We start from the raw sequence: 27275 nt of genomic DNA, 5'->3' as shown, positions 1-27275 counted from the left end.
AAAGAAATCCTTTTCACAAGAAAGTGGAAGTTAGAAAAAGGTTTTATAAAAAAAAAAAATCAGTATTTCCATTGTGCTCAATCTAGAGGAATCCCATTTTCTAATCTTAAATGACCCAAAAGGAACTTTTATTTTTAGCAAGGGATACAGTGACACTGCAAATGTATAGTGATCATGAAAACTGCTACCAGAACATTTTTTAAATATAGGCAAATCCAAATGACTTTACACTGTCTTTTGGGTCCACAGGTCTTTGGTGGTAAATGGGAGAAATCACAGAGATGCAGAAGTTCAAGAACCAAACTTATGAGTGTTTCATTTCTGGAAATTTTAGGGAAAATTATTACATTAGTTAAATGCAAACCACGAATTCTTAGGCTTATTAACAAACATTCACAAATATCAGCTTTGTACCAATACAAATTCTTAAAAAGACAGTTATTTTATTTAAAATGTAAGTAGCAGAGTTACCTATTTCCTTTCAGGAAAATAATGAAAATCATTCTTTTGAGATATTATCAAATTTGCACAGAATTTGTAATTTTAGCAGAAGCCAAAAACAGAGTAAAAGAGATAAGAAAAAAGATAATAATAAATTTTTATTGGAATATTTTTAACAAAATAATTTTTTAAAAGCCCCCACATTTAAACAATAAAGTAAATAAGTTAGATGCTATTATCAGGTACATCCAAGAATCAAAACATGTCCTGGGTGAACATTCAATAATCCAGTAAATGTTTTGACCCATCAGTGTTCAGAAAATTCTATTTAATACTATCAATAATGAAACCTAATCTTGGAACATTATAAAATGGCTTATGGAGTATAAACTAAATAGTTTAGTTTTTAATTCCTCCCACTAATCCACATCACATGTATACTTTTCTTAAGAGGTTTTCGACTTTGTAAACATTAGTCCAAAATGCCCATCATCTCAAATTAAACAGGTTATACATATCTGATCTGTTCCAGAGGTTTTGTCTTTCTTTTTTTTTGGAGACAGAGTTTCACTCCATTGCCCTGGTTAGCGTGCTAGAGTGCTGTGGCATCAGCCTAGTTCACAGCAACCTCAAACTCCTGGGTTCAGCAATCTTCCTGCCTCAGCCTCTGGAATAGGTGGCATTATAGCACCTGCCACAACACCCAGTTAGTTTCTCTATTTTTAGTAGAGATGAGGTCTCACTCTTGCTCAGGCTGGTCTGAAACTATTGAGTTCAAGTGATCCTCCTTCCTTGGCCTCCCAGAGAGCTAGGACTATAGGTGTGAGCCACTGTGGCTGGCCTCCTCCAGAGTTTTTGTTGTGGGATGTACTAGAACCCATATTTTATATCCTTTTTCAAAACTAACCTAATCCTAAGTTTATTTCTAACTGATCTGGTACACCTTCATTTTCTCTCACACTCTATACATATATTAAACACTCTAGCAACTTTACCTTAAAAAATAACTGCTAATACTTAACACAATATTTAGGCAGATGTTTCTAACAAAATTGTAGTTTATTTACCAAAAAAATGTTAATTTTTATTAAAAAAATTCTGAGTATTGTCATAGTACGTATTGAGAATAATGGCTTGAATTTAGAGAAGTCGACACACACATTGATACTGTTCAACATTCAACAGAAATTAACTTATAATACATACAAAACTTCCTCAGTTTTTAGAAGGTCAAAATTTAATTTTTTTATTATGGTAAAATGTTATTAATCCAGTGTTTGTTTTTTGCTAATTATATTCAATTCACTTTTATAAGCTTTATTAAAGAGAGCCTGAAAAATCTTTGTACAAGGCCTCAGTTTTAGTTTAAATTGTAATTCTTTTTGCCAGACAAAATAATTTAAGGATATGCACAAACCATCTGTGCTATTTAAGGCAGGTGCCAAGCGCATTTTGAAAGATAATAACATTACCAACTAGAATGTTCTCCCAAAGGAAAAAAAAAAGTTATGACAGCTTTTGTTTAAGACAGATGTTTAAATAGCACTCTTCTTTTAGATCGTTTTAAAATAATTTGGCAGCTCAACCGCCTATGTTAATAACACACAATCACTTACAAAAGACAAGCAACAGATACAGAATTAATGAGATACTTTTAATATTTTTACAAGTCTCTTTAAGTTGGTGCCTACTGGCATTTAACAAGATTTTTATATTCAGCGTAGAAAGACATAGAACATAAACTGACACTATGTAATGAATATAATGTCTCTGTGCCATGCAGAAAAGAAATCAATGTTTTACACATCATCGCTCCTAAATAGTTCTAACTAAAATCCAAACTGTTCCCATTTTTCCATCATTGTCATTCTTTGGCAAAAGACTCAAAACAGCCATGGATTAGGAAACAACTGTTCATTCATGGTCTTTATTTTTGCAAAATAAATGTGTTTTGCAAAAGGAATCTGCACCAGGCCTGGTTTGTAGTACATAAGCAAAAATATGAGATTTTTTTTGACTAATCTACTCCTAAAGCTTTGAGTTGCCGTTCAATCTCTTCATCGGAAATCGTAGCCTTTGAAGTAGAGGCAGATGGTAAGCTTCGGGCAGCTGATGGAGCTTTGGCCATCTATATTAAAGAAAGGAGAAAAGAGAGAAAAAAAACAAAAACAAAAACATGTGTCAGCAAACATATGGGCTGGGACAAGGATGTGGTATAATTTACTTTTGAAACAAATATAAAAACTTATACCTAATAGTAAAAAGAAAACAAAATAAAACAAAACCTTGTAACAATTAACTCACAAAAGTGGTAGAAACTATTTCCAACTCAGAAAAGAATATATTCGTACCTTTCCAGAGATTTCAATTCCAATTTCATCAAGCACTTGATTCACAATATCCTGGCTTTCCTCTTCATCATCAGAGCCATCAAAGATGTCATCAAGTGTATCATTGACTGGGGAGGGAGGAGAAGACAGGAGAGCAGCTATTGTCAAACAAGTTTCAGGATAGATTTGCATGTTTAGACGCTAGCCAAATTATGTGCATATATTTTGTATATTTATATAATACAAGGCAAATTTACTGAACCAACTATAAGTTACTTAAATATTGGTAAAGTACATTGATAAGTACATTTTTGAGCCAATTAATTTAAAGTAATGTTAATTCCAACAAAAAGGTACTTGTTTTACTCATATAGTAAACTAAATCTACTTTGCTTTAAAAGAAATCTAATAGACAAAAACTATATGATACTTGCAGTTATAGGCTTAAGATTTTTAAACATGATCCCACAAATTATATCCATTAAGCCGGCAGCTGTTAAATCTACCTAGCAAAAAATATTCAAGAATTAAATATTCTGTAGATATTTAAAGACAATTTGCTCTTTTTACGCCTGTAATCATTACTTTCATACACCATAAATTTACATTCACGATATAAGGATGCTATTCTAATGAGGTCTAAGGCTCAGTATTTTATTAAACTTGCCCAAAGAATGATGTCCACTTGAACCTTGCAGAATTATTATTTCTATGACTTATCTTTGAAACTGGACACTAAATCCCTAGCATGCAATACTAGTACAATGGATGGAAAGATGGAGAAGAATAAAGACCTTAGGTTTTTACGCTCGAATACAAAAGAAAAACATTAAGAAACAGATTGTGGTGAAGTGAAGAGTAGACGATTATGAAGTTTCAGATGACTAGAATCCCTGGGAGGAAGGAAAATGTGACGTACTCCTGGAAGGATACACAGAATGTGACCAAACAGAACAGAACAAAGACACAGTGTGGCAAAAGGGACAGTGAGAAAGAGTGAGTTATTCTGTTTGGTTGTTATTCAAGGTCCGCGCATGGAAAATGTCTGGAAGAAAAACAATTGACATAACTGGCTCACAATCATTCCTCTCTTGATTACTGGGGGTTGTCCCCAGAAAAAGAAAGACAGGTAACCTAGTAAAGGATTTGAAGAAGGAAAAAACAAACAAACAAAGTTATTTTCAGGTATAAACGAACGTTATCTTTTTACAGGTACAATTTATATTTCTATCTTATCTTTAAATTCTTATCTCCTTGTAATAATGCTGATAATTGGGACTCCTGGTAAATAAATAGGCTAATATTTGCTAGAGCGAGAGTCCTTGTCTATGGAATGCTTGCAGCAGGATGTCCCAGCAGTAACAAACCTACAATCTATGGGTTTATGAGCCATGACTCCAGGGAAAATGTCACATAAAGTAGATGACTGGCTGGGGTATTAACTGGAGACAGTTCATAATCTGGGTATTCCCTTCAACATGAGATGATAAGCGACCTCAATGGATACATCACTTATTATTCTGGGTCAGAGAGCTTGTGTTTGTGATAAAAAAAAAAAAAAAAAAAGTGATTCATTTGGGATGTCTCAGCCCTCTCAGTTATTTGGGATAACTGCTTTGCTTATCCAACTTAATTGTTTGTATCCTTGACATTATTAATAAAGGTTGATATTGGTTAAGGGCTCTGATTTATATGGGCATGATATGACAATCTGATGTTTTGGGTGAGCTCAACAGTAAAAAGTAAATTTGGAAGAGACAAAAGAGCTTAAGGACAAAAAATGGGACATTATCTCTATAGAAATAAAGTGAATGTTAAGATTTGAATTAGAATCTCCTTTCTTCCACTTAGTACCCTTGCAACTGTGGAGGTAAGTCATTTTCTCTCTCTAGGCCTCAGTATTCTCACTGGCAAAATAAAGAGTCTTGACCAAAACATCATTTTTAATTTATGATTTAAGGATTTACTTTTTAGTCAACAGAAAGCCATTGAAGGAATCTCATCAACATGCTCAGAGCTAAGCTTCTGGAAAAATAATCTAGCAGTGTAAATTACTTGGATAGCAGTGAAGTTATAAAGGAGGTGGAGAGTTTGTAAGGGTCTGAATGAGGAGATAGCTGCAGAAAAAAATGAATGAAGAGGCTATATGAGAAACACTAGACAGCTGTAATCATAGATTAGCAAAGTTGAATGCTTTGGAAGAAGTGTAACAAGGACTTCCCAATGATTTTGTCTCCAAAACTATAATGTGAACAAGTGGGAGAATATAAATTCTACCTGTAAAGAGATAAGTTCATTTATACTTGGAAATAACTTTTTTATCTTTTCCCTTCTTCAAATTGTTTACTCCATTTAGCCAGAAAACAAAATACTGATGAACTCTTTTTCTTTGTAAGGTGACTATATTTCAAGACTATAGAAGCAAGGTAAAACTTCAGGTGCAAATAATAAAAATTGATACTTCTCAGTCAGTATCCACAGAGTAAGGCCTCTAAGTGATTTTAAATCAGGTGGCAACACTGAGAAACATTAACACCATAAATATGCATGTGTATATAAATGTACAGTATACACACTATGGGGAGGCAGAGGTGTGGAGAAGGGCAAGAATGAAAGAATGAAAATGGATACTAATTGAAGCAAACTTTCCCTTGGATTAATTATTTCATTATGAAGATGTGTTCCAGCTTCTAAAGAATTTCCTGGTTTGTATTAATACACTTCAAAATGACTATAAAAACTCAAGTTTAGTTGACAGGTCACAGGAAGATTCAGAAAAGGACACAGTGAATACAGACTTAGGTGGAATTTCATGCTGGTTGTTTTTCTTTTTTAAAATGTAAGCCACTGAAAAAAATTTAAAGCAAAAGTTGCATATTGACATTACAGACAAACTGAAACGTAAGTGACTTTTAGCACAGTGTATACATGCTTACATAAACTCAAATAGTTACACATTTTAAAAAATTTCCATTTAACATATGAAAGTTCCAAAATACATAAAAGCATTAATACTTCCTATAAAACTACAATTAGAACATCAATTTGCTACAAGCTTATAAAAACATCAAGTGTTTTCCTGGAGTTTCAAGTTTCCTTTCTAAAACACGATCTTGCTCGTGTATACAGACCTTCCCCAGTAATCAGTGTGGATGTTTTTTTCTCAAGAGGTTTATTTTCCAGGTACATTATAAGATCAAGAAAATGGATCCAACAATTATGTAATAGAACTGTGTCATAACAACTTAATTGCACATAATGCTTTAAAGTAGGTTTAGATGAAGTTCTCAAACACTTAGGTATATGCCCATTCTTGTGTCTTTTTGTTAATGTGCTCTGTACCACTGGTGAGTACACCATAGTTTCCTTACCTGCTGCTACAGAATGCTATTTTACATCCCCATGGCTACTGCCAAGACTACAAAAAAGAAAAACTGTATTTGTATACAACACTAACCTTTTGACTGCTCAGGTATGTTTCTGCTTGCTGTGCCTTGTTATGGCTGCTTTTTTGCGCTAATAAAGTATGTTTGGTGTTCTCCTTGTATATCTGCTATTTTATACATTTGCAACAATCTCTCTTATAAATAGAATGGTTTGGGGTTTTTAAATAACCATTAACTGGCAACCTACTACAGTTAATGCAGAGTTACTGTACAGTCTAATACTGACTAATACTCGTCTACATCTTTCTGATCATAATCATATATACTGTGGAACAGTATCAACAGATACTGCAAATTACCGTACAGTTTAGGTTATAACATAAAATTAACAGAGAAATAATAAACCTATTGATTTCTCTGCTTGTAAGGAAAACACTGAAACTATCAAATACATAGTATAGTCAATTAATATCTATAGCCTCCCATTGCACCAGAAACAGGTTATATGAAGTCTCGTGAACTAGTAATACATAAGTACCATTTATTGGCTTGGGGGCCATTTTAATTGATGATAATTATTGCTCAAAATGTAGAACTTTAACCAAAGACTTGTCCATTTTAAAGCAAAATGGAGATTGAAGGGACTTGTAATTTATGTTATTTCTAAGAGAAGTCCCTGAAAATAACTTGTATGACATATTGTTAGTTTACTAGGCTACGACAAAAAATGAGTAATAACCAATAACAATTATTTCATTATTGTAAACTATTAAAATACAAATGATAACAACTAAGATAGATGTTTTATATATATGTATATATATATGATTAAATAAAGGATTATTGATTCTTTTTATTATAGCCTAATGAAAAATTTTATTTCTTTCATAAGACCTACTCACACCTATGCCATCATTGCAAACCACATAAAGATGTTAAATATTGTGATCACAATATAAACAAAAATTCTCTTAGCCATTAAAAATTCATTGAAGTTTCAAGAGCCTTGAAAGAATCATATTTTTGAAAGTAAAGACTTGAAGTAAAAACTAACTAACTTCTGGAGCTATCAAATATACAACTACAGTATATCATCATACCCAGGAAGAAGAATGGGTGCTCTGAAACAGAATACTATAAATAGAATAGTCATGAATTTAGTAACTCTAGTAATTTAATTAGATACTATTTTATGCATTAAATGCTACAGATAATCAGAGCTAAACTGGCATATGCCTACATATCTAACTGTTAAGCAATTAGAAAATCCTTTTCACAACAATGATGCTAGTTGACATAGAATAAAAGAAGTAGTAACTTAATGTTTAACAGGCTCCATATGAAGGGTCATTCATTCATTACTGTGAAATAAAAATTCTCTCTGGGAAGAATATGGTAGTGCCTGTGTGACCAAATGTCTTTTTTTTTTGAGACAGAGCCTCAAGCTATCCCCCTGGGTAGATTGCCATGGCATCACAGCTCACAGCAACCTCCAACTCCTGGGCTCAAGCGAGTCTCCTGCCTCAGCCTCCCAAGTAGTTGGGACTACAGGCGCCCGCCACAATGCCCAGCCATTTTTTTGGTTGCAGCCATCTTTGTTGTTTGGCGGGCCTGGGCTGGGGATTCAAACCCGCCACCTTAGGTGTATGTGGCTGGCGCCTTAGCGGCTTGAGCCACAGGCGCTGAGCCATAACCAAACGTCTTAAAGAAGTTAATGTTCTAAGGAGATTTAGAACAGCAGCTAACTCTAGAAAATTTGGTCCATTATAACATATAAACATAAACAAACAAACAAAAATAACATATAAACATTTTTTCAAAGAATTATCAAGTATAATGAAAATTTTAAGATAATCTTATTAGCCAGTGTAAGAATGGTTTAATAAATTAGGGTACTTTGATGCTATGCAAGAATAAAAACAAGAGAAAGAGCTCCCTTATCTCTCCCTCCAACACAAGCAGATCTTCTGTAGTATGAAAGAGTCAACGTAATTCTGAAACTACCTAATTTATAGCATGAGAAGTTATTTCATTCACCAGTTGGTTTTGGTACACTAACCAATGAAGTAAAAAACTGCTGAGGCTAATGTGTCAAAGAAATATAGCATATCGTAGTGTATGTATTCTTCCTCAGTTAAATGCTAACAGAATTTTGAGAGAAATACACTGTCAATTTAAAAATGCATTGAAACTACAATGTAAATAACTCCCTGTAAGGTTGCTCTATCGCTTTTTGTTTCATTACTTCTACCTTCATAGATGAGAACAGGAGAACGCTGGTAAATAAAACTGGCTAATCCAAGGAGAGAATTCAACTTACTCATCTCTTCAGTCATTTCCATTTTCATGTTTTCCTTCTGGAAATTCTGCATTGTTTGTAACGTCTTTTGAGGATCCATCTTCTTGTTAACTGCCTGCATTGTCTTTAAATATATTAAAAGATTCGTGTTAGCCCCACATTATGAACATTTTACTATGGAATAAGTCAAAGGGGAACATACTAAATACAGACAGGCTTTTAAAAGATATCCACTCTGCCATCATCAAACACAGTGCTAAGTGCTAGGTACTCTAGAAAAGAATGAAATATTTATTTGTAAACCATCTCCTTAACATCCATATAATAAAAAACAGCATGAACAAAACCTTATCTGACTTGTAGACAACAAAATTATACAATAAAAATATTACCAACATAAAATCCACTGCTATCCAAACAGGAAAATTAAATTTCCCTGTTATGTGCCAGGTGTACACACATGTAAGTAAAGTCAATAAATTAAAAAAATTAGAGGATATTCTAGCATACATAATCTATTAACACCTTTTAAACTATGGTTTAAAGAAATTGAAAAATTCAGTTTGTAAAAGTATGTGAAAACAATTCTCTTATAAATTCACAACTTATTTCTGGCCACATTTTATTTACAGCTCTGTACCATTTACCAAATTTTGGTCAACAATGGATTTCATACATAATGGTGGTCCCATAATATTATAATACCATATTTTTACTGTACCTTTTCTATGTTTAGACATACAAAAACTTACAATTGCTAAAGTATTCAGTATAGTGTACCCTCGTTGCAATAGGCTACACCGTATCGCCCAGGTGTGTGACAGGCTATCCCCACTAATGAGGAAATCACCTGAGGGTAAATGTCTCAGAATGTATCCCTGTTGTTAAGTAAAGCATGACTGTGTTTACATATATGACATATATATAAGTTTGCATGCATTAGGTAGTTGATTCAGTATATTAAAGGACACCTTACAATAGAAAACATGTTGGTTTCAAAGACATAAAACAAGCATGACCCTTTCTCAATGTGCATACAATGCTCTTGCCAAATCAAGTATGAAACTGTCCTCCCCCTACTTCTACTGCTCTCAGTGCTAAAAGTCAAACTCCATAATGTGCCTGTGAGACCTAATATGGAATGAGCTCTGCTTAACAAGACAGTCTCATTTGTACCACCCCCATCTCTAAGCGCACTGACCTTTTATTCCCTCAGATGTGCTCTGCTCTCTGCTGCCACTGGACCTTCTCGTGTGCTAGTCCCTCCCCTGGAATGCTCTGCACTTGCTTCCACTAACAGTATTTCAGATTTCAGTTTGTGTACCACTTTCTTACAGAAGTAGCCCCTGACACCCCAGATCAAGAACAGATAGTCCCATTAAATCCTACTCACTGTAGATGACATTTTATGTTTATTAGTGTAAATTATATTACTTTGATTGCAACTTATATTATTGCTGTAAAGATACTAATAACAATAGCAATGTTGATGATGACAATAGAGTACCTAACGTCTAAACAACCTTACTGTGTGCCAGGCACTGTTCTCAGCACCTTACAGACAGTAATTAAAGTTAAACAACATTTAAACCTGCTGCAAGCTCTACGTGTTAGGTACTACCATTTTCAATATATTATAAGTGGGGAAGAAGGCACATAAAAACTAAATAGCTTGCCCAAGGCCACACAGCTACTAAATGAAATGAGATCTGAACCAAGTAGTCTGGATCCAGAGCTGATGTTCCTGAACACCGTACAGACTACCTCTCAGATGAGCTGCTCTTACATACACTGTGAGCTTCATGAAGGTTAAGCTCCTGCCTGGTTTTCTTTCTATTTCCTCTTCACCATTTCTTTTAGACCCTATCTAGAGGACATAAACAATTATTTGCTCAAATTAACATATTTCTACCAGATTTAAGTAAGAATTCCAATTCAGACATTTCTACATGGCAGGACTGTAGTAGGTACCTTTTCCTAGGCTACCAACTGCAGAAGACTGCAAAATGAGCAATCTTTAGCCTCTACACTAATAAAAAGTTTCTAGTCTAAGTGGTAAATTAAGCCTAGATTCTAGAAAAACAACTAAGTCCTTCGGACACATTCATGAAAATGTGGAATTGTGGAAATTATTACTCAAAAGAAGAACTTAGAGCTTAAGGAAAGAAGCCCAACAATCTTCTGACAATTTAAAGGGAAGAAAGCAAACACTTTTTAAAAGCAATTTTTTTTTTTTTGAGACAGAGTTTCACTTTACTGCTCTGGGTACAGTGCCATGGCGTCACAGCTCACAGCAACCTCCAACTCCTGGGTTTAGGTGATTCCCTTGCCTCACCCTCCCAAGTAGCTGGGACCACAGGTGCCTGCCACACACCTGGCTATTTTTTTGCTGCAGTTTGGCCAGGGATGGCTTTGAATCTGCCACCCTCGGTATATGGGGCCAGCGCCCTACTCACTGAGCCACAGGCGTTGCCCTTTAAAGTCAGTTTTATAAATTAGAAGCTACTCATGATCAGGAAAATAAAAAAGGTCCTAAAAGAGGAAATTTTATATTAAAACATATCAATAAAGAATCTAGAAGTATTACTTGGGCTATCTAGTTTTATCAATCAATCATTTTATTAAAATCACAGCTTCTGCACCACATATATACCAGCAGGTGCTTATAATGTGACTTGAATATCAATTTGTAAACATCTCTAATCAAAGTAGAACTTTATGGATAGAAAGGCTCCTACTTACTTTGGCTGTGGTAGACATTGCTCCAGCCATCTTCATCTGGGAATTCATCACTTTTGTTTGTGTGGACATAGAAGTAACTTTTGAACTGACAGCAAAAGTTCTTGTTTTCTGTTTCCGAAGATGTACAAGTTGTTTGGCTAAAACTCTGCAAGCTTCTTTATTACCAATTTTGGCCATTTTCTTAATTTCTAATTCCTAGGAGAGATATGAAATTATTACAGAGTATCCCTCAACAATTTATTTCAGAAGAATAGACCTATTGTATAAAATATACCTTCTCCCTGTAAAAGTGAAGAGGCTGTCATAGTCACAGAGAGGAAGGGTAATCTGAGAGGGTGGTTTATTCCATATGTTTACATGGAAAGACAAGAACTCGTCCCTTCAGCCACAAACACAAAGAAAAATTTCAAAACAGTGAACATATAGAACCTAGAAGAAAATTTTTAAAAAGACTAATCAAAAATAGGTAAGAAAAAAAGGGAACAACTAAACAGAGTTGGTGGTGCAGAGCAAGTAAAGAGCCAAGTGGTGGACTGAAAGCTAATCATAGAGATAAATATCTCAACCCAATGCCCACGTTAAGTTCCAGAGAGGAGACAGTATTTCTATCTAGACTGGATGCATGTCCAGTATATGAAAATTAAGCTTAACTCTAGGTGGTGATCAATGTGGGAAGGTGGTCAACTACGGAGGCCGTACTGTGTGTGGAACACAACCGGCAGAAATGAAATGAGAAACACAACCAGCATGGAGGATATCGACAGCTCCTGTCTTTAGTATATGACTTATAAGCACAATTTGATAGAAATCTCTAATGATATAGAAGATATAAGAAAAAAACACATTATCGGCTCGGCGCCTGTGGCTCAAGCCGCTAAGGCGCCAGCCACATACACCTGAGCTGGCAGGTTCGAATCCAGCCTGGGCCCACCAAACAACAATGATGGCTGCAACCAAAAAAAAACCAGCCAGGCATTGTGGCAGGCTCCTGTAGTCCCAGCTACTTGGGAGGCGGAGGCAGGAAACTCTTGAGCCCAGGAGTTGGAGGTTGCTGTGAGCTGTGATGCCACAGCACTCTACCCAGGGCAACAGCTTGAGGCTCTGTCTCAAAAAAAAAAAAAAAAAAGAAAAAAACACCTTATCACCAATTTGACCTAACTAGCATTTATAAGAAACTCTTATCAGTTAAAGCAGAATATGTATTCTTTACAAGTGTATACTAAACAGAAACCAAAATATTTCATATTCTACATTAGAAAAGAGGGCTCAATAAAGCTCAATAAATTTTAGAGATTGAAATCACCCCAAATATCCACACTAATCACAATGAAATTAAACTGGAAATTCATAAAAAAAAATAGGGAAGAAAAATCATAAATGAGTAATAATTTAATAACACAGTTCTAAAAAAGTCCTGAAAAAAAATTATAGAGAATATAACATTTTAAACTTAAAGTGAAAAGGCAACATATCAAAATTTGTGAGTTGAAGTTAAAACAGTTCCTGAAAGGCAATTTATAGAAGTTTATATTTTTTTAAAAAAAATGAATACCTTACCTCATAAGCTCCAATATAAAGTAGGAGAGGGAAGAACAAATGAAACACAAAAGCCATAAACAATAGGAAGGAAATAATATAAACAAAAAAGAAATCTGTAAACTAATAAAGCAGTACAGAAAAATCAATGAAACCAAAGTATGGTTTTTTGTAGATCAATCAAATTAATAAACTACCAGCCAGATTTATGAAGGAAAAAAAAAGGAAGACAGATAGAGAAAGATAGAGAACATACAGTTACAAATACCGAGAACACAAACAAGGGCAGTACTTTATATCCTAAAGATGTTAATGAATAACCAGAACATCTTATAAACAACAATATGTCATTAGATTTTAAAATTTAGTAAAACTGGACAAATTACTTAAGAGACTCAAATTAACAACGCTCATTCAATGACAGATAACTTAACCCGTTCTACCCTTCCAACTTAGAAAAACTTCACTCACAGATGACTTTACTGATTAATCTTATCAAACCCTTTCAGTAAAGAAAGGGGTATGGGATCCTCGCTAGCTGGTGTTGTGAGGCCAATATTGCTACTCTGACGTTAAAATCAAATAAAAAGCACTACACAATCCTCCCTACAAATCAGTTTCTTTCTATGAACAAAGATGAAAATATTCTGAAAATTTCAGTAAACGGAAAATACATTAAAAAAATACATCATGACCAAGTGGGGTGTATACTAGGAACAAAAGGTTGATTCAACTTTTGATAATCAGTCAATGTAATTAACTAAAACAATAATCTGAAGGAAAACTACATAATCATTTTAATATAGAGATACAAAAATACTAAACAAACAAAATATTTGACAAAATTCATTCTTGATAAAAACTCAGAAAAGTAGATAAAAAGAAACTTCAAGGAATCTATGAAAAGTGTATAATTGACATACTTAATTGTGAAAGGCAATTTTTTCCCCAAAATAAGTAAAAAGATAAGGATATCTGCTCTTATCACTTCTACTTGTATGGGAGGTTCTTATAGGGGCAAAAATGTCATAAAAAGAAAAGGTTGCAAGACAGGAAAAGAAGATGTAATTTTATGTATTCACATTACCTGATTATCAATATGTAGAAATCTCATAAAATCTATAAAAAAGTCTATAAGAACAAGTGAGTTTATGAAGATTATAGGATTCATGATGAATATATAAAAATCGAATGTAGCAATATATAAAAAAACCCAAACAGTCAGAAATTGAATTTTTTCTTTAAAATACCATGTTGCATCAAAATATAAAATCCTTAGGGATAAATCTGACAAAAAGAAATGCAAGACCTTTAACCTTACAAGTACAAAACACTGCTGAGAAAAATTAAAGATCTAAGTAAGTGGAGAGAAATACTATCTTTATGGGTCAGAAGACCCATAATTCTTCCCAAAGAATTATTACATATTCAATCTACTAGAAATCAAACTCTAGACTTTTTATCAGAAAAGACCAGCACATTCTTAAATTCACAGAGAAATGCAAATCACTTAAAATAGTCAAAACAATTATGAAAAAAGTACAAAGTTGAAGGATTAACGTTTTCTAACTAGAAGATTTATTTAAAGCCATAGTAATAAAAACCATGTAGTATGGGCTTAAGAACAGCCACAGATCAATGCAATAGCAGAATTCGGATAATGCCCATCTGTATATAGACAACTAATTCAAATGATAAGGTAACAAGGGAAAGATGTCAGCAACAATTATGTTGGAACATTAAATTTCCATATGCAAAAAGTGAACTCTCCTGATAGCATACTGCAATTTAATTCAATATTTCACTTTTTAAATTTAAGAACCAAAACTACAATACTTCTAGAAGAAAACAGAACAGAATATGTTACTGACTGATTTAGGCAAAGATTTCTTAGAAAGGACACTGAAAGTATTAACCATGGAAAAAAGAATAAATTGTACCTGATCAAAAGCAAAAACAAAACAACTTTTGTTCTTCAAAAGACACTTAGGATAATACAAGGCAAGGCCAAGAACTTGGAAAAAATATTTGCAAAAAATATATTTATTACACACTTGAATCTAGAATATATAAAGAACCATTACAACCAATAAGAAAACATTTCGATGAAAAAGTGGATGAAATATCCGAGTGTGCACTTTGGCAGAGAATACGTGTAAATGACAAATAGGTACATGAAAAGAAGCTCAACATCAGTCCTGAATAGAGAAATGTAGTTTAAAATGACAATCTACTACACATGTATTAGAATGGCTTAAAATAAAAGACTGTCAATCCAAGTATATCCTAAATCTCACACATTTCTAGTAGGAAGAAAAATATTACAGTCACTCTGAATTGTTTAGCACTTTCCTCTACAGCTAAACACACATTTATCCTATGACACAGCACCTCACCTTTAGGAAGTGAAAACATTATGTTCACATAAAGAATTTACTTGAATGTCTGTAGTAACTTTATTCAAAATAATCAAAACTTGAAAATAACCCAGATGTCCACTGGCTAGTATAGAGAGACATAAATCGTGAAATACCCACACAATGGAATCACATTCACCAAGAAAAAGTAACTAACAGTGATGCAGGCAACAACATTGATTAACCTCAAAACAATCACGCTGAGTGAAAGAAGACATATGAAAAAGAGTCAATTATTATAAAATTCCATTTTATATAAAATTCTAGAACTATAAACTAATCTAGAAGGACAGATAAGTATTTGCCTCACTGGAGAGAAGGGAGATAGAAAGGGAGGCAGCGGAAGGATTCCCAAGGGCGTAAGAAAACTTCTGGGGATGATGGATATATACGACCTTGACTGTAATAATGGTTACACGAGTTTATTTATATATATGTCAAAACCTGCCCAATTGTATGCTTTAAATATGTACAGTTTCTTGCATGCCAATTACTCAATAAAACTGTTTTTTCAAACGATCTGAGGCAGCATATATTTTAAAATACAGTATACAGAATATTTAAAGATGAGCTAGACAAGTCTATTAAAAAAAGTATACTGTTTGTCACAAATACACGATCTTTCAAACATCAAGTTAAGACACCTACGAGCTAACTAACGTCATTACTTTTCTTTATAACTCTCTCTTATTTTCTATTTTATCTTTGCTGTTAACTGAGAAGGGGCTTCCTTTTTGAGCAATATTTTTTCTCAGGCATTCATGACTTTCACAAACAGAAAAATAATTTGATTCGGAATACAGAGAATGCTGATGACAGTCAGCAGAATGACACAATAAACAAAGGTAAGCAGAAGATGCAGGAAGTCATTAAGTGCCATTTCTTAGTCAAGTAAATCACTTACCACCTGCCATGTGCCTTTTCCCTACTTAGCTAATTATTCCAACACTAATTTCCAAATTTGTTTGAAAAGTTACACTGAAATTTAATGTTCTACTCACCAGCTGTTTTTCTTGTTTCTCTAAAGCGGCTCGATCTCTGATTATAGCTCTCTGTGTACCTCGTAACTCTCGATTCTGTTCCTTTATTACATCTAAGAGAACCACAGAAAGAAATCTAAATTTATGGGTTGTAAAATTGTCAAGACAATATAAAATAGCGGACTCAGAGATCATGATTAACAAAAACCTATGCTTACTAGATGTTGAAATCTTTATCTCAACTTAATATACTAAAAAATTAAATATTAAACTTAGATTATAAATATTAATTATATAAAGAATTGACAAAGATGAGTGTAAAGATTCTGTAGGTTAAGATTTAATCAAAAGTATATATTAAATCACAATAAAATATTCCCCTAGAGAACTGATTTTTACACAATATTTTATATGGCACATGTATACGTCTGTCTCTCTTTCTCACTCATATGCGTCCATACACACTGCCACACTTTTCTTCTTTCCATGCTCCAGTATTATATGAAATTTTGGGAAGGAAGACAGATCACATATTAATTAAATCTTTTTTTTCTACAGTAAGTCATAATAGTGAAACAGAAAACCTTCCAAGGAGGCCTATATTGATTTAAATGCTACCTCTGCCACTTGATCATTGTATGATTATATCTTGGAAAAGTTAGTTAACACTAAACTTCAAGTTCCTTCTTTAAAAGAGAGAGATTATTTTCAGGAATAAATAACACTCAAAATGTCAAGATAAACCATAAGCATCTACTCAATCATAATGTCCTTCTATTTTATCTCGTCACTTAGATTCTTCAGTTCTACCTTTTGAAGGTAGGCTTAAGGAACTGTAATTTAAGTTAGTTGTTAATAATAACTCCTTCAAAAGATCAGAATTAAATGTTAATTACCGCAACCACTGAACTTTTACTGTCAACAATCTTGCTATATGTATTATACAATTTAATGTTCATATTATAATGCTACCATGGAGTTTCTATTATTTGATACATTAAAAAAAAACAACTGAGTGTTAAAAAGGTTAAATAACTTGTCCAAGGTCATGTAGGTAGCAAACGGTAACACCAGATTTGGATCTGAGCATTCTGTCTCCTAGTGACCTTAACCATTTCACTGGAGTAAATTTATAATGAAGAGGTGGATAAAAAACAACAACTGCAGAAAGAACAGTCTCTTTATCAAATGGTACTGGGACAACTGAATATCCATGTTAAACAAAATATAGTTGGACCCCTATATTATATTCTATACAAAAACTAATTCAAAAAAGATCAATAACCCAAATTTAAGAGATAAAATCATAAAATTCTTAGAATACACCGAAGTAAATCTTCAGGATCTGGAATTTGGCAATAGAGCCTTAAATATGACACTAAAAAACATAAGCAACAAAAGAAAAAAAAACATAAATTATAGTTCAGGAAGATTAAAAACTTATGTTCATCAAAGAACATGCTCAAATAAAGATAACCTACAGAATGGGAGAAAATACATGAAAATCATATATCTGCTAAGAGTTTGGTATCCAAAATATGCTGTATAAGGAATTCGTCTAATGCAAGAACAAAAAGCAACCCAATTTTAAAACTGCTTTAAAGAAACAGGCCATTTCCAGGTTTGAAAGATATAAAAGGTTCTAATTTATGACTACATTTATATGAAATATCCAGAATAAATAAATCTATAGAGACAGAAAGCAGACTAGTAGTGGTCAGGGGTAGAGCAAAGGGGACAATGATGAGTCATTACGAGAGAGGATATCGGAGAAGGGCAAGGTCCAGGAGAACAGGTCTTCTCAGGAAGACCAGGAGGATGAACCTGCAGGGCCCTCTCCATGGTGACTCAGCTCTTGGGAATTTATAGGCTTAATTTCCTGGAACTTGGAAATTTCCAAGTTCTGTGAAATCCTGTAGTTCTGTAGGGGCTGGAGTAGCATCTCCCACTTGATTCAAACTGGCCAATGGGAAGGGTACCGTGGGGTGGAACTTTTTGATTGTCAATAAAAAGGGAAAAACCAAGCCAGTCGGTGAGCGTGGGCATTTGGAAATCTTCTATGCCGATGAATAAAGCCCTTCCTCTTATTACTATGGGGTTTGGGCGCTCTTTCTCTCCGCTGGCCCTCGTCTTCCTGCAACAATTACATAATGGGTACAGGGTTTTATTTTGAGGTGATGGAAATATTTTGGAATTAGATACAGGTGGTGGTTATACACCTCTGTGAAAATACTGAATGCCACTGAACTACTCACTTTAAAATGGTTAATGTTAAAAGTGTGAATTTCATCACAATTAAGATGACAAAACCAGCACTCTTTAACCTCTCTAGGATAACTGTAATTATTACATAGTTATAATAGTTATATTAATAGCTATTATAGTTATATTACTGATAAAGCTAATTAACCAGAATGATTTTTTTGAATAAAGGTTAATAAAATAAGATGTCAAAGCTCCTATAACTTACACACATCATTTTCCTTCCTCTGTTTACTGTGTTTCTCAACTAGGGTATATTGGTGGACATCTAATGCTCAGGATTTACTAAGGACACATTCAAACATTTACATAAAAGAATATGAAACCACAGCATGGTTAGTAATGGAGATGAAGAAACAGGAGGCCTTCAAAAGGCCCTGTTATCCTTAAATCTTATCCTTAAATCTCATTTAACCTTAAATACCTCTTTACAGGCCCTAATTCCAACCACAGTCACCTGAGGGATCAGAGTTTCATCATTTGAATTTGGGGGATGAGGCAGGACAATTCAGCCCATAACACACAGTATCTGGAATCATCAGCCTTGTCACCCTTAACATTCAAACACCCAATTTTCTTCTTTTGGACTCAGTTCCCCATCTAGTCAAAGCCAATGGGCTGGTATGGAAACATGTACCACTTATCCCACTGTTCGATATAAAATATGCTCTAAATTAAAAATGATGACATTACAAATGAACATTTAGAGTACATCCCATTTGTGTACTAAGTAAGGACTCTCTTAACTACTACAGAAAAAGTCATAGTATCCCATAGTGACAACAGTCTACCACAGCTACAGCAGTACTGCTCACAAAGAGAAGTAACTCGACTGAGAAATTAAATTGGGGCCAGATAACTAATACAGGAGCAGAACAATTGCTGAAAGCCTTGGTTGGTAAAACCTAAATTCTGTTGACATATACTTTTCTACATTACTAGGTTGGTATACTTATAAATACATGTACAGATTTAGTTTTTGTTCTGGGTTCCTGCCATACAGGGCCTAAAATTCTTGGAATCTCCTAAGTAATAAAAATGTCTTTTGTTATTCATACCAAGACCCTTTTCTCCACACCTGAGTATATGGTGAGGAAGGGCTAGTGGCTGATAGCTTCAGGATGGTGTTAGTCAGTGGGAAGATGGAGTACTTGATTATAAGATGGGAACTTTCAGCCCTTCCCCAGACCCGAGGCTGTTGCTATAAGGGTCTCACTGAAAAGCTATGTCACAGAGAATAAGCATCCTTATTGAAATTGGGTTTTAAATAAGGTGACCATCTGCTTGGTCAGGCAGAATGGTGAGCTTCTTTATTTGAGGTTGGTTTATAGGGAATTTTGCACATGTGCACAATATAGCAATGACCTCCTTGGTTCATTTAAACATCATGTGACTACCTCATGATTAGCTTCCTATAATCCACTCAACATACACCTTTTGACATAACCCTTTCAACATAACCCATTTTAACATAACTTAATGGAGAACGTGTTGTTAGCCATTACGTCTTTGATCTTATCTGATGATGCCTGAGGCTATTGAGGAACAAGGTAGATTGAATACCTGCCCTTGCTGGCCTTGCCATTTGGAGGCTGTTACTTCAGATCTTTAAACAAGGCATAAAGAAACTGCTTGGGCATACAGGAATTTGTGTGCAAACCTCTGCTCCCATGTAGGCCTTAAGTCAGGTGGTTTTTGCTGGAAACTTTTATAAGGAATTTTCAGGCTGGACTTCTCAAAAGCCTTTCATGAGCCCAAGTTTCATCTGTGCCATTAGATACCTGTATGCATTGGGTAAATTCCTTTTCTCTTGAGGTCCTGGAGCACATTTCCATTCCCGGACCTGTCAGCAAGCAACCTTCGTTACTTACCACATATCAGGAAAGGTTACTGATGGTTATCTGGCCAGTTTTCCAAAGGGCTTTTTTATTGGCCTTATAAAGTCAACCTTAATTCCTTAACACAGTAAATGCTATTCCAGCCGAAGCCTTGGTCATGGTTAGGCTCACAATCAATCTGGCCACATGGGATTTAGCCTCAGTTTCTTAAGTATGCCTGCACATTGTCTTTTCACTGCTCTCTCTCAAATGGCTTTTTTGGCCAGAGGCATATAGGCATTTCGCCTATACAAGGGGAGGAAGGATTCTTGAGATTCAGAGAAACTTCCATTTGTTGAACACATTGATGTGCTAGGAAGATGGCTCCCCCTGAGAGGCCATGGAAGCTTTCTTTCCTCTCCCACCCTTGATCTATGTAACTCTTCCATTTGGCTGGTCCTTAGCTGAATACTTTGTAATAAACCAGTAATAGTAAATACAACTTTTTCCTGAGTTCTGAGAGTTGGCCTAGCAAATAAACAAAAACTAAAGACAGTTATAGAAACACCTGGTCAGTCAGAAGTATGGGTGGCAACCTGGGACTTGTGAGTGGCATCTGAAGTAGGGGGATTCTTACAGGACTGAGCTCTTAACCCGCATGATCTGCTCAGAATCTGGATAATTAGTGTCAGAATTGAGTTGAATTGCTCAAAACCCAATAGGTTCAATAGGTGTTGAGAATCAGAGCTGAGACTAAATATAATCATGTTTATTAGAAAACAGGTATACTACATGCAATTTCAACAAAACATGTAATTTAATTAAAATAGTTTGATATACTTTGATTTCGCTTTTCTTAATTTTATATGCACCATAACTGCCACCATATATCATAAAAGGAAAAATAAAGCAAATTAACTACTGCACACTCCACAGCCTCATAATTGTTAAAAGACCTATTAATATTTAAACAGTTTTAAGCTATAAACTCAGAGCATCTTGTGTTACATACTAAAATATAATAATAACACTTTAACACACATTATGAGAAGTAGAAAAATGTAGTAAAACATCTTTTCATATGTGATGATAGGAATATCCTATAAAACAAATGAATTACTCTTCATTTCTTTTAAAACAATTCCTATATCAAAGCCACACTTAATGATTTGGTCTTCTACATAATTTAGAAGGAATAACATAAGAACACTTCGGAGACACTTCTAATGTTTTTATGGCCAAGTTTATTTCCCACTAGATTTCTTTCTTAGAAAGTATGATTTTTGTCCCTACCATCTTTAAGAATAGGGAACAGAGGCACTTAGTTGTTTGTCTTCCCACCTTACTTCATGCTAAATACTATCCCACTAAATCATCTTTAGTAGAAATCAAAGGGAGTACAAACACATACATTAATTTGTAAAAGGATCTGTCTTACAGGCACATTTAACATATTCCTTTAAAACATATAACAAAATCTACTTGTTGTCAAGAAAGATAATTTAACAACAATACAATCTTAACTATGATAGATAGCTTTCTACAATGGAAAAACACAGTACTGAACTAATCAGCCATTTCCTTTATAATTTTCTGCTTTCCCCTCTTTTTCAAGCTGAATCAAGACAAGGACAGGAACATACACGGGGATGCTGCCACCTAGGAGAGATGGACCGCTCGGCTCCCTGTCCTTGGAGGCGGAGTATGCTCTGCTTTTTCCTTTAGGCATACAGGAGGGCACCCTGGACTTTTTTATACTCTCACTCTTTATTCACCTTGGGTGGGTTTTTGTAAAGGATATTGTCACAGGTCACCACCTGTGTGAGAATGTCCAAGGCACAGGGACATGCTCTGGTGTGCTCTCTCAGCCACCATCCATCTCCCTCTCCTGGTACATGCTCAGTACAACACTTGGGAAGGCCACCTAGGCCAGCTGGACTTTGGGCATCAAAGTCTTATCTCAAGCCTTTCAGGCTCTTCTAACTGAACCAAATATAAACTTCTGCACTCCAGAAACGAGATCACAGCCTTATAATTAAGATCTGTACTTAAGATATAGACATAAAAGGTCTTCCTGCCTTCTTCGGTTCTGAAGTCAAAAACTCCTAAAACACAGCTCACTAGAGTTCTCCACTAGGGTTTGAGGCCAAGCCCCAACTAGAATTATGGCTTTCCTTCCGGGGTCCTGTTAATTTACATGAGTTATACATTAGAAGATAAGAACAAAATGTAATTATCAACCATAAATACGGATATTCATTAATTTGTGAGCAGTACTGTTTAAGGGAAGGAAGGGAGACTGACTCAAGCTTGCGGGCAGTCCAGGATGACCATCTCAGGAGCACCGAGGCATCAGACACACACCGCATCACTGAGCAGCATTAAAGCTGATCTATAAGACAGCATTCACTCAGTTACGTACTGTGTTTGTGTTTCACTATAAGGTCATGGCAGACCTTTTAATCTAAGAAACCATCTTTTCTGCTTTTAAATGTACTTGTTGTGAAAAACATCATTTTTATCTATATGATTTTATTGCTTATTCATTTCCCCGAATCTAATCATCGCATAAATCGAGACAGACATATAATGTTTCCATATTCTGCATTGCTCTCTACTTTAACTGGTGTTGGTCCCCAGGGGAAAGGGGGACCAGTCTGTTACATGTTAGACTTCCCCTGCAAGTTCTGCAGCAGCTGCTCTCAGCGGACTGTGGGCCTCGTGGGCACTGGCATCAACATTATCATGACCATGGACACCAGAGAAGCCTGAGTGTAAGTTCAGCTGAAGCAGGCGAGATGGAGCTCAACGATGAACAATGAAGTGGAGGATACATGGGGCCGTTCCATCTTCTTGGATTTATGAGGAGAAAAACTGTGTAAAAATGTTACAAAGCTAACATGTAAAAAAAGAAATATTAAAGGACAGCACCTAGAAAATGTTGCTTCTAGGAACCACATTAAGTCAGAGGAAGAAGGAAAACAACAGTGAGAGAGCGGGGGAGGAGAGATCAGAATTTGATCTGCAAACTGAATTTATTTCTCACCTTTGGAAATGGTGTATCAGAAACTCAGGGATGAATGTCAACAGCTTAATTAGTTAGTTTTAATATATGGTAAAGAAAAAACCAACAATGGGAAACAGAAAGGACAGTGAGCTCATGCCAACAGCTCTGCTGTACATACAGCGAAGGGAGCCAACCAGCTCAAGAACAAGGGTGAAGCTGAAAAGCTTGCCAGGAGTTGGAGGACGCTAAAGAGAAAACAAGAGCGTCGAACCCTATGGCAGCAAAGAGGAAGCAAAAAGAACTCTGTTCTTTGTATTTTTTTTCCTCCTACCAGCAAGTCTTAAAAGTCACTCAAATGATAAGGAACTCATTTGTATTCATACGAATTTATTTTTTAAATTATCAAAACATCAGTGTTTTCAACAGCTGAAGGAAGATATTGAGATAGACAAGCAACAGTGGACCTTTGGACATCCTTTGGCCTCAAAGACAAAGTCTTTGGCAACATTATCAATAACAGCTTTGGTTCAGAAAACTATCAAAGGGCACATATTAAATCTTAGATAATTGAGAGAATGAGAGGGAAGGCATACCTGGAAGAAAAGTCTTACAGACCTATAGACTTGAACATAGAAAATGACAGTATAGAAAGAAAGACCTGTGTGGGGTGCCATGCTGGTGATGGAGAACACAGAGGAAAGAAATTTTTGTACAGAAATACCAGTTCTAAAAGTCCGGAGAACTTCTGCTAGGAGAAACGCTCAGAAGAGCATACTATAAACCTCCTGAAACCTACACTTAGTTATTTTCCTTGGTATGCCAATAATGTAAAGGTTAAATCGAAATAAAATTTGAATTTTTAAATATTCAGAATGAGGAGGACTAGGTGACCACACAGACCTAGGAAAGATCTGAATACCGTGGGTACCACTGTGAATGTCACATTGGATTCTGGAAAAAAAAAGAACTACGTCAGAAGGATATTTAGTTTAAAAAGATCATAGATATTATTTCTTCTTATCATAGCATACATGTGGCATCACAACTGACCTCTTGACTGGAGATTTAGCCCAACTTAGTCAAAACTTCACAAATTCTAAGCTCTAGAAAACTAGCACATAGGAATATCATTCCAATGAGGCAAAACCCAAATATCTTTATTCCTCTTCTATCTGTAACGTTCCTCAAATTATCTCTCAGCTTGTACTAAGACTCACAGTGGCTGACAATAATGTGTAAGAGTTAGTATACTCTACACCAACTCTATACACGTTATTGTCACCCATTGTGAATATATATAATAGAGTATACTAAGTTCTGGATTCTGGAAACACTACTTTTGATTAGTAAATGCTATGATTTTAATGATTCTCTAAATCAGTAGTTCTCAACCTTCATAATCCCGCAACCCTTCAATACAGTTCCTCATGTTGTAGTGACCCCTAACTATAAAATTATTTTCATTGCTATTTCATGATTTTATGGTTGGGGTCACCACAACATGAGGAACTGTATTAAAGGGTCACGGTATTAGGAAGGTTGAGAACCACTACTCTAAATTACACATTACTACAAAGTTATTTTCATGTATGCTGAAAATTCTCTGAAATCTTGCAATTATGAAATGGGGGAAAGATTTAGAATAAGGATAATCCAACTTTGAAAGTGCCGAAGGATCTATTTAGGTTCCCATGAATGCATATCAAAAAGTAAATGTTATAAAACAGTAATTCCAGAAGTGAGGTACTTAATGCAGTTTGAGCTAACATCAGAGAAGACTTCCTGGAGAAAATTTAAAAAAACAGAGATAGTTCAGGCTAGTTAGAGGAAGAGTGCTTTAGAATTATAGGTATAAAGACATCATAAGCAAAACATGTCAGGGAAAGAAAGTTTGGTATATACTGGAGAACAGAACAGTGCTGCTGGACAACAAAATGTCAATAGACAGGGCTGGAAAGAAAGGCAAGGGCCAGATCAAGGGGAGTCATGCATGAATTATTAAAATGACTACACTTGACCCTGTTATTACCTAAGATCCAATCAATGGGTTTACACTGAGCAGCCTAGTCAGGTTTACATTCCAGGTATGTCAGTATCAATTGCATCGCCAACTTTGCGAATGAAGGATTTAAAGGCTACGAAACTACAGGGGGAAAAAAGCATGAAGGCGGTATAGTAAAATAGAATATGAGGTGGATCTCACTTACAGAAGAGAGTTGTAGGCACACAGAGGAAAATCATATGTGTCAGATACTTAGGAAGCAAAAGAAGCAGGACCTGGCGATCAGGTGAAGGGAGAGGACAGCAGCAAGTGCTGCCCCCTCTGGAAGAGGAAGCTCAGGAAGAGACGCTCAAGGAGATGAGGCTGAATTCTGTTTGGGATCTTTACCGTGAGGTACTGTGTGGCGGGTACAGACACAGCCACAGATAGTCAGCAAACTGGTGGACACGCTGGCCTGGAGCTCAAAAACATGGATCTGGAAATGTGAGTTATAGATCCATCGGTACTTTATTCACTTCTAAAGTTTTATAGAAGTGAACAAAGATCAAGCAGGGAGAGAATGTACAGTAAGAACAGTGGTAGCCCAGGAAGGAACTGAGAACTCTAACATTTAAGTGGTCGGTTTAAAAAAAAAAAAAGAAGGGAAAAGAAAAACTTGAAAGGAGAAAGAAAAGGACTGGTCAGAGAAATCTGAGGAAAATTAAGATTATGTCACAGAGGTCAAGAAAGAGAGAATTTCAAAGAAAAAATTATCAGAATCAAATGCAAAACAGATCTGAGATGATCACTAACAAATGCCCATTAGATCTGACAATGTAGAGGTCACTGACGATCTAAGCAAGATGTATTTCACTGTATGTGATGCAGAGCAAACTGCTATGGAATGGGAGGCATCTGAGAAGTAAAGAAGTAGGGAAAGGACACAGCACTGCTCCCTCCAGAGGTTAACATGAAGAGCGAAAAGAGATTGGACCATACTTCCTAAGAATGCTGGCTCTAGGGACAGTCAGGAAAAGGGGTGGAGGTATTTCCAGTTCTATCACCACTGGAAACAAAAGTTCCACATTCTTCTTAGTAAAGTATCACAAGAATGGAGAAGCAAGAATCTAATGTACTCCATTCTAGCATGAAGCCAACAGGCAATCTAATACATAGCCACATGAGGGAAAAACTCAAATCAATTAAAGGGGGGGATAAGGAATGAGGAGAGGGGAGGAGAGAGGGGGATGGGGATTATGGTGTACAGCACACCCTTCTGGGGACTCAACCTAACAAATGCAATCACCACAACTTAATTCTTTGTACCCCCAATGAACCTCAACCAACCAATAAAATAAATAAATATATATTTTTTAAGAGTAAAAAAGAAAAGAAATTAAAATTCTACTATTAATTTCAAAAGACAGATGTCTGGATCACAGACAAAACATAAACACTGCATGGTACCTACTAAAAGTTGAGAATTCCATGAACTTAACAAGAATGACAAAATTAAACCATGCCACGAACTGATCTCTAATAAGAAAAACATAATAACGACAACACACCAAGCAATGAGATCTTGGCCCTCACACTTAGTATCTGCATGATCTTGGGCAAACTCCTTGGTACTTTGCTTCTCTATTTCCTCATCTAGAAAACGGTGATTATAACAGTACCTTGTGAGGATTAAATAAGATACTGCATGCAAAGTGCTTAACACAATGCTGCCTTCAGAATAGGACCTCAAATTTGTCCTTACTGAGGGTAACAGACAAAAATTACATAGTGCTTAAAGAACTTCACCTTTCTAAAGTCAGGTTTAATTGTGCATTTATGACAAGTCCTCGTGGCATCTTAATTTACAGGTTCATAATTAGCTTCAATAAATAGGTCACTATTAGTCTCACAGGGAAAAAAATAAACACTGTCCATAAACATATCAACTATATATGCATGTATATTCATGTACATATCTTACAAGGCAGGAAAAGGAAAACCAAATAGTACTCAGTTCTAATTCCAAATTCCTAAGAATCCTTCTCTTCAATAGCATTGAAGTACACCTCTCATTAAT

General features: G+C 35.2%; 1 protein-coding gene across 1 annotated transcript in view; it reads right to left on the bottom strand.

Annotated features, from left to right (window-relative positions):
- Positions 1–2074: 2074 nt before the first annotated feature.
- CHMP2B (charged multivesicular body protein 2B) overlaps positions 2075–27275 on the bottom strand; it is a 27866-nt gene continuing 2665 nt past the window's right edge. Inside the window, exons 2-6 of the mRNA XM_003783927.2 lie at positions 16153–16244; positions 11199–11393; positions 8478–8580; positions 2793–2899; positions 2075–2569 (exon numbers count right to left, since the gene is read on the bottom strand). Of these exons, the coding sequence (XP_003783975.1) occupies positions 2459–2569; positions 2793–2899; positions 8478–8580; positions 11199–11393; positions 16153–16244 (608 nt within the window). The 3' untranslated portion in view covers positions 2075–2458. The remainder of the gene's footprint in view (positions 2570–2792; positions 2900–8477; positions 8581–11198; positions 11394–16152; positions 16245–27275) is intronic.

Source organism: Otolemur garnettii, unplaced genomic scaffold (genome assembly GCF_000181295.1).
Source record: "Otolemur garnettii isolate 467f Iridium unplaced genomic scaffold, OtoGar3 scaffold00009, whole genome shotgun sequence".
NCBI classification, from domain to species: domain Eukaryota; kingdom Metazoa; phylum Chordata; class Mammalia; order Primates; family Galagidae; genus Otolemur; species Otolemur garnettii.
The sequence above is the reverse complement of the archived record's forward strand: the minus strand, read 5'-3'. Positions and strand labels throughout refer to the sequence as shown.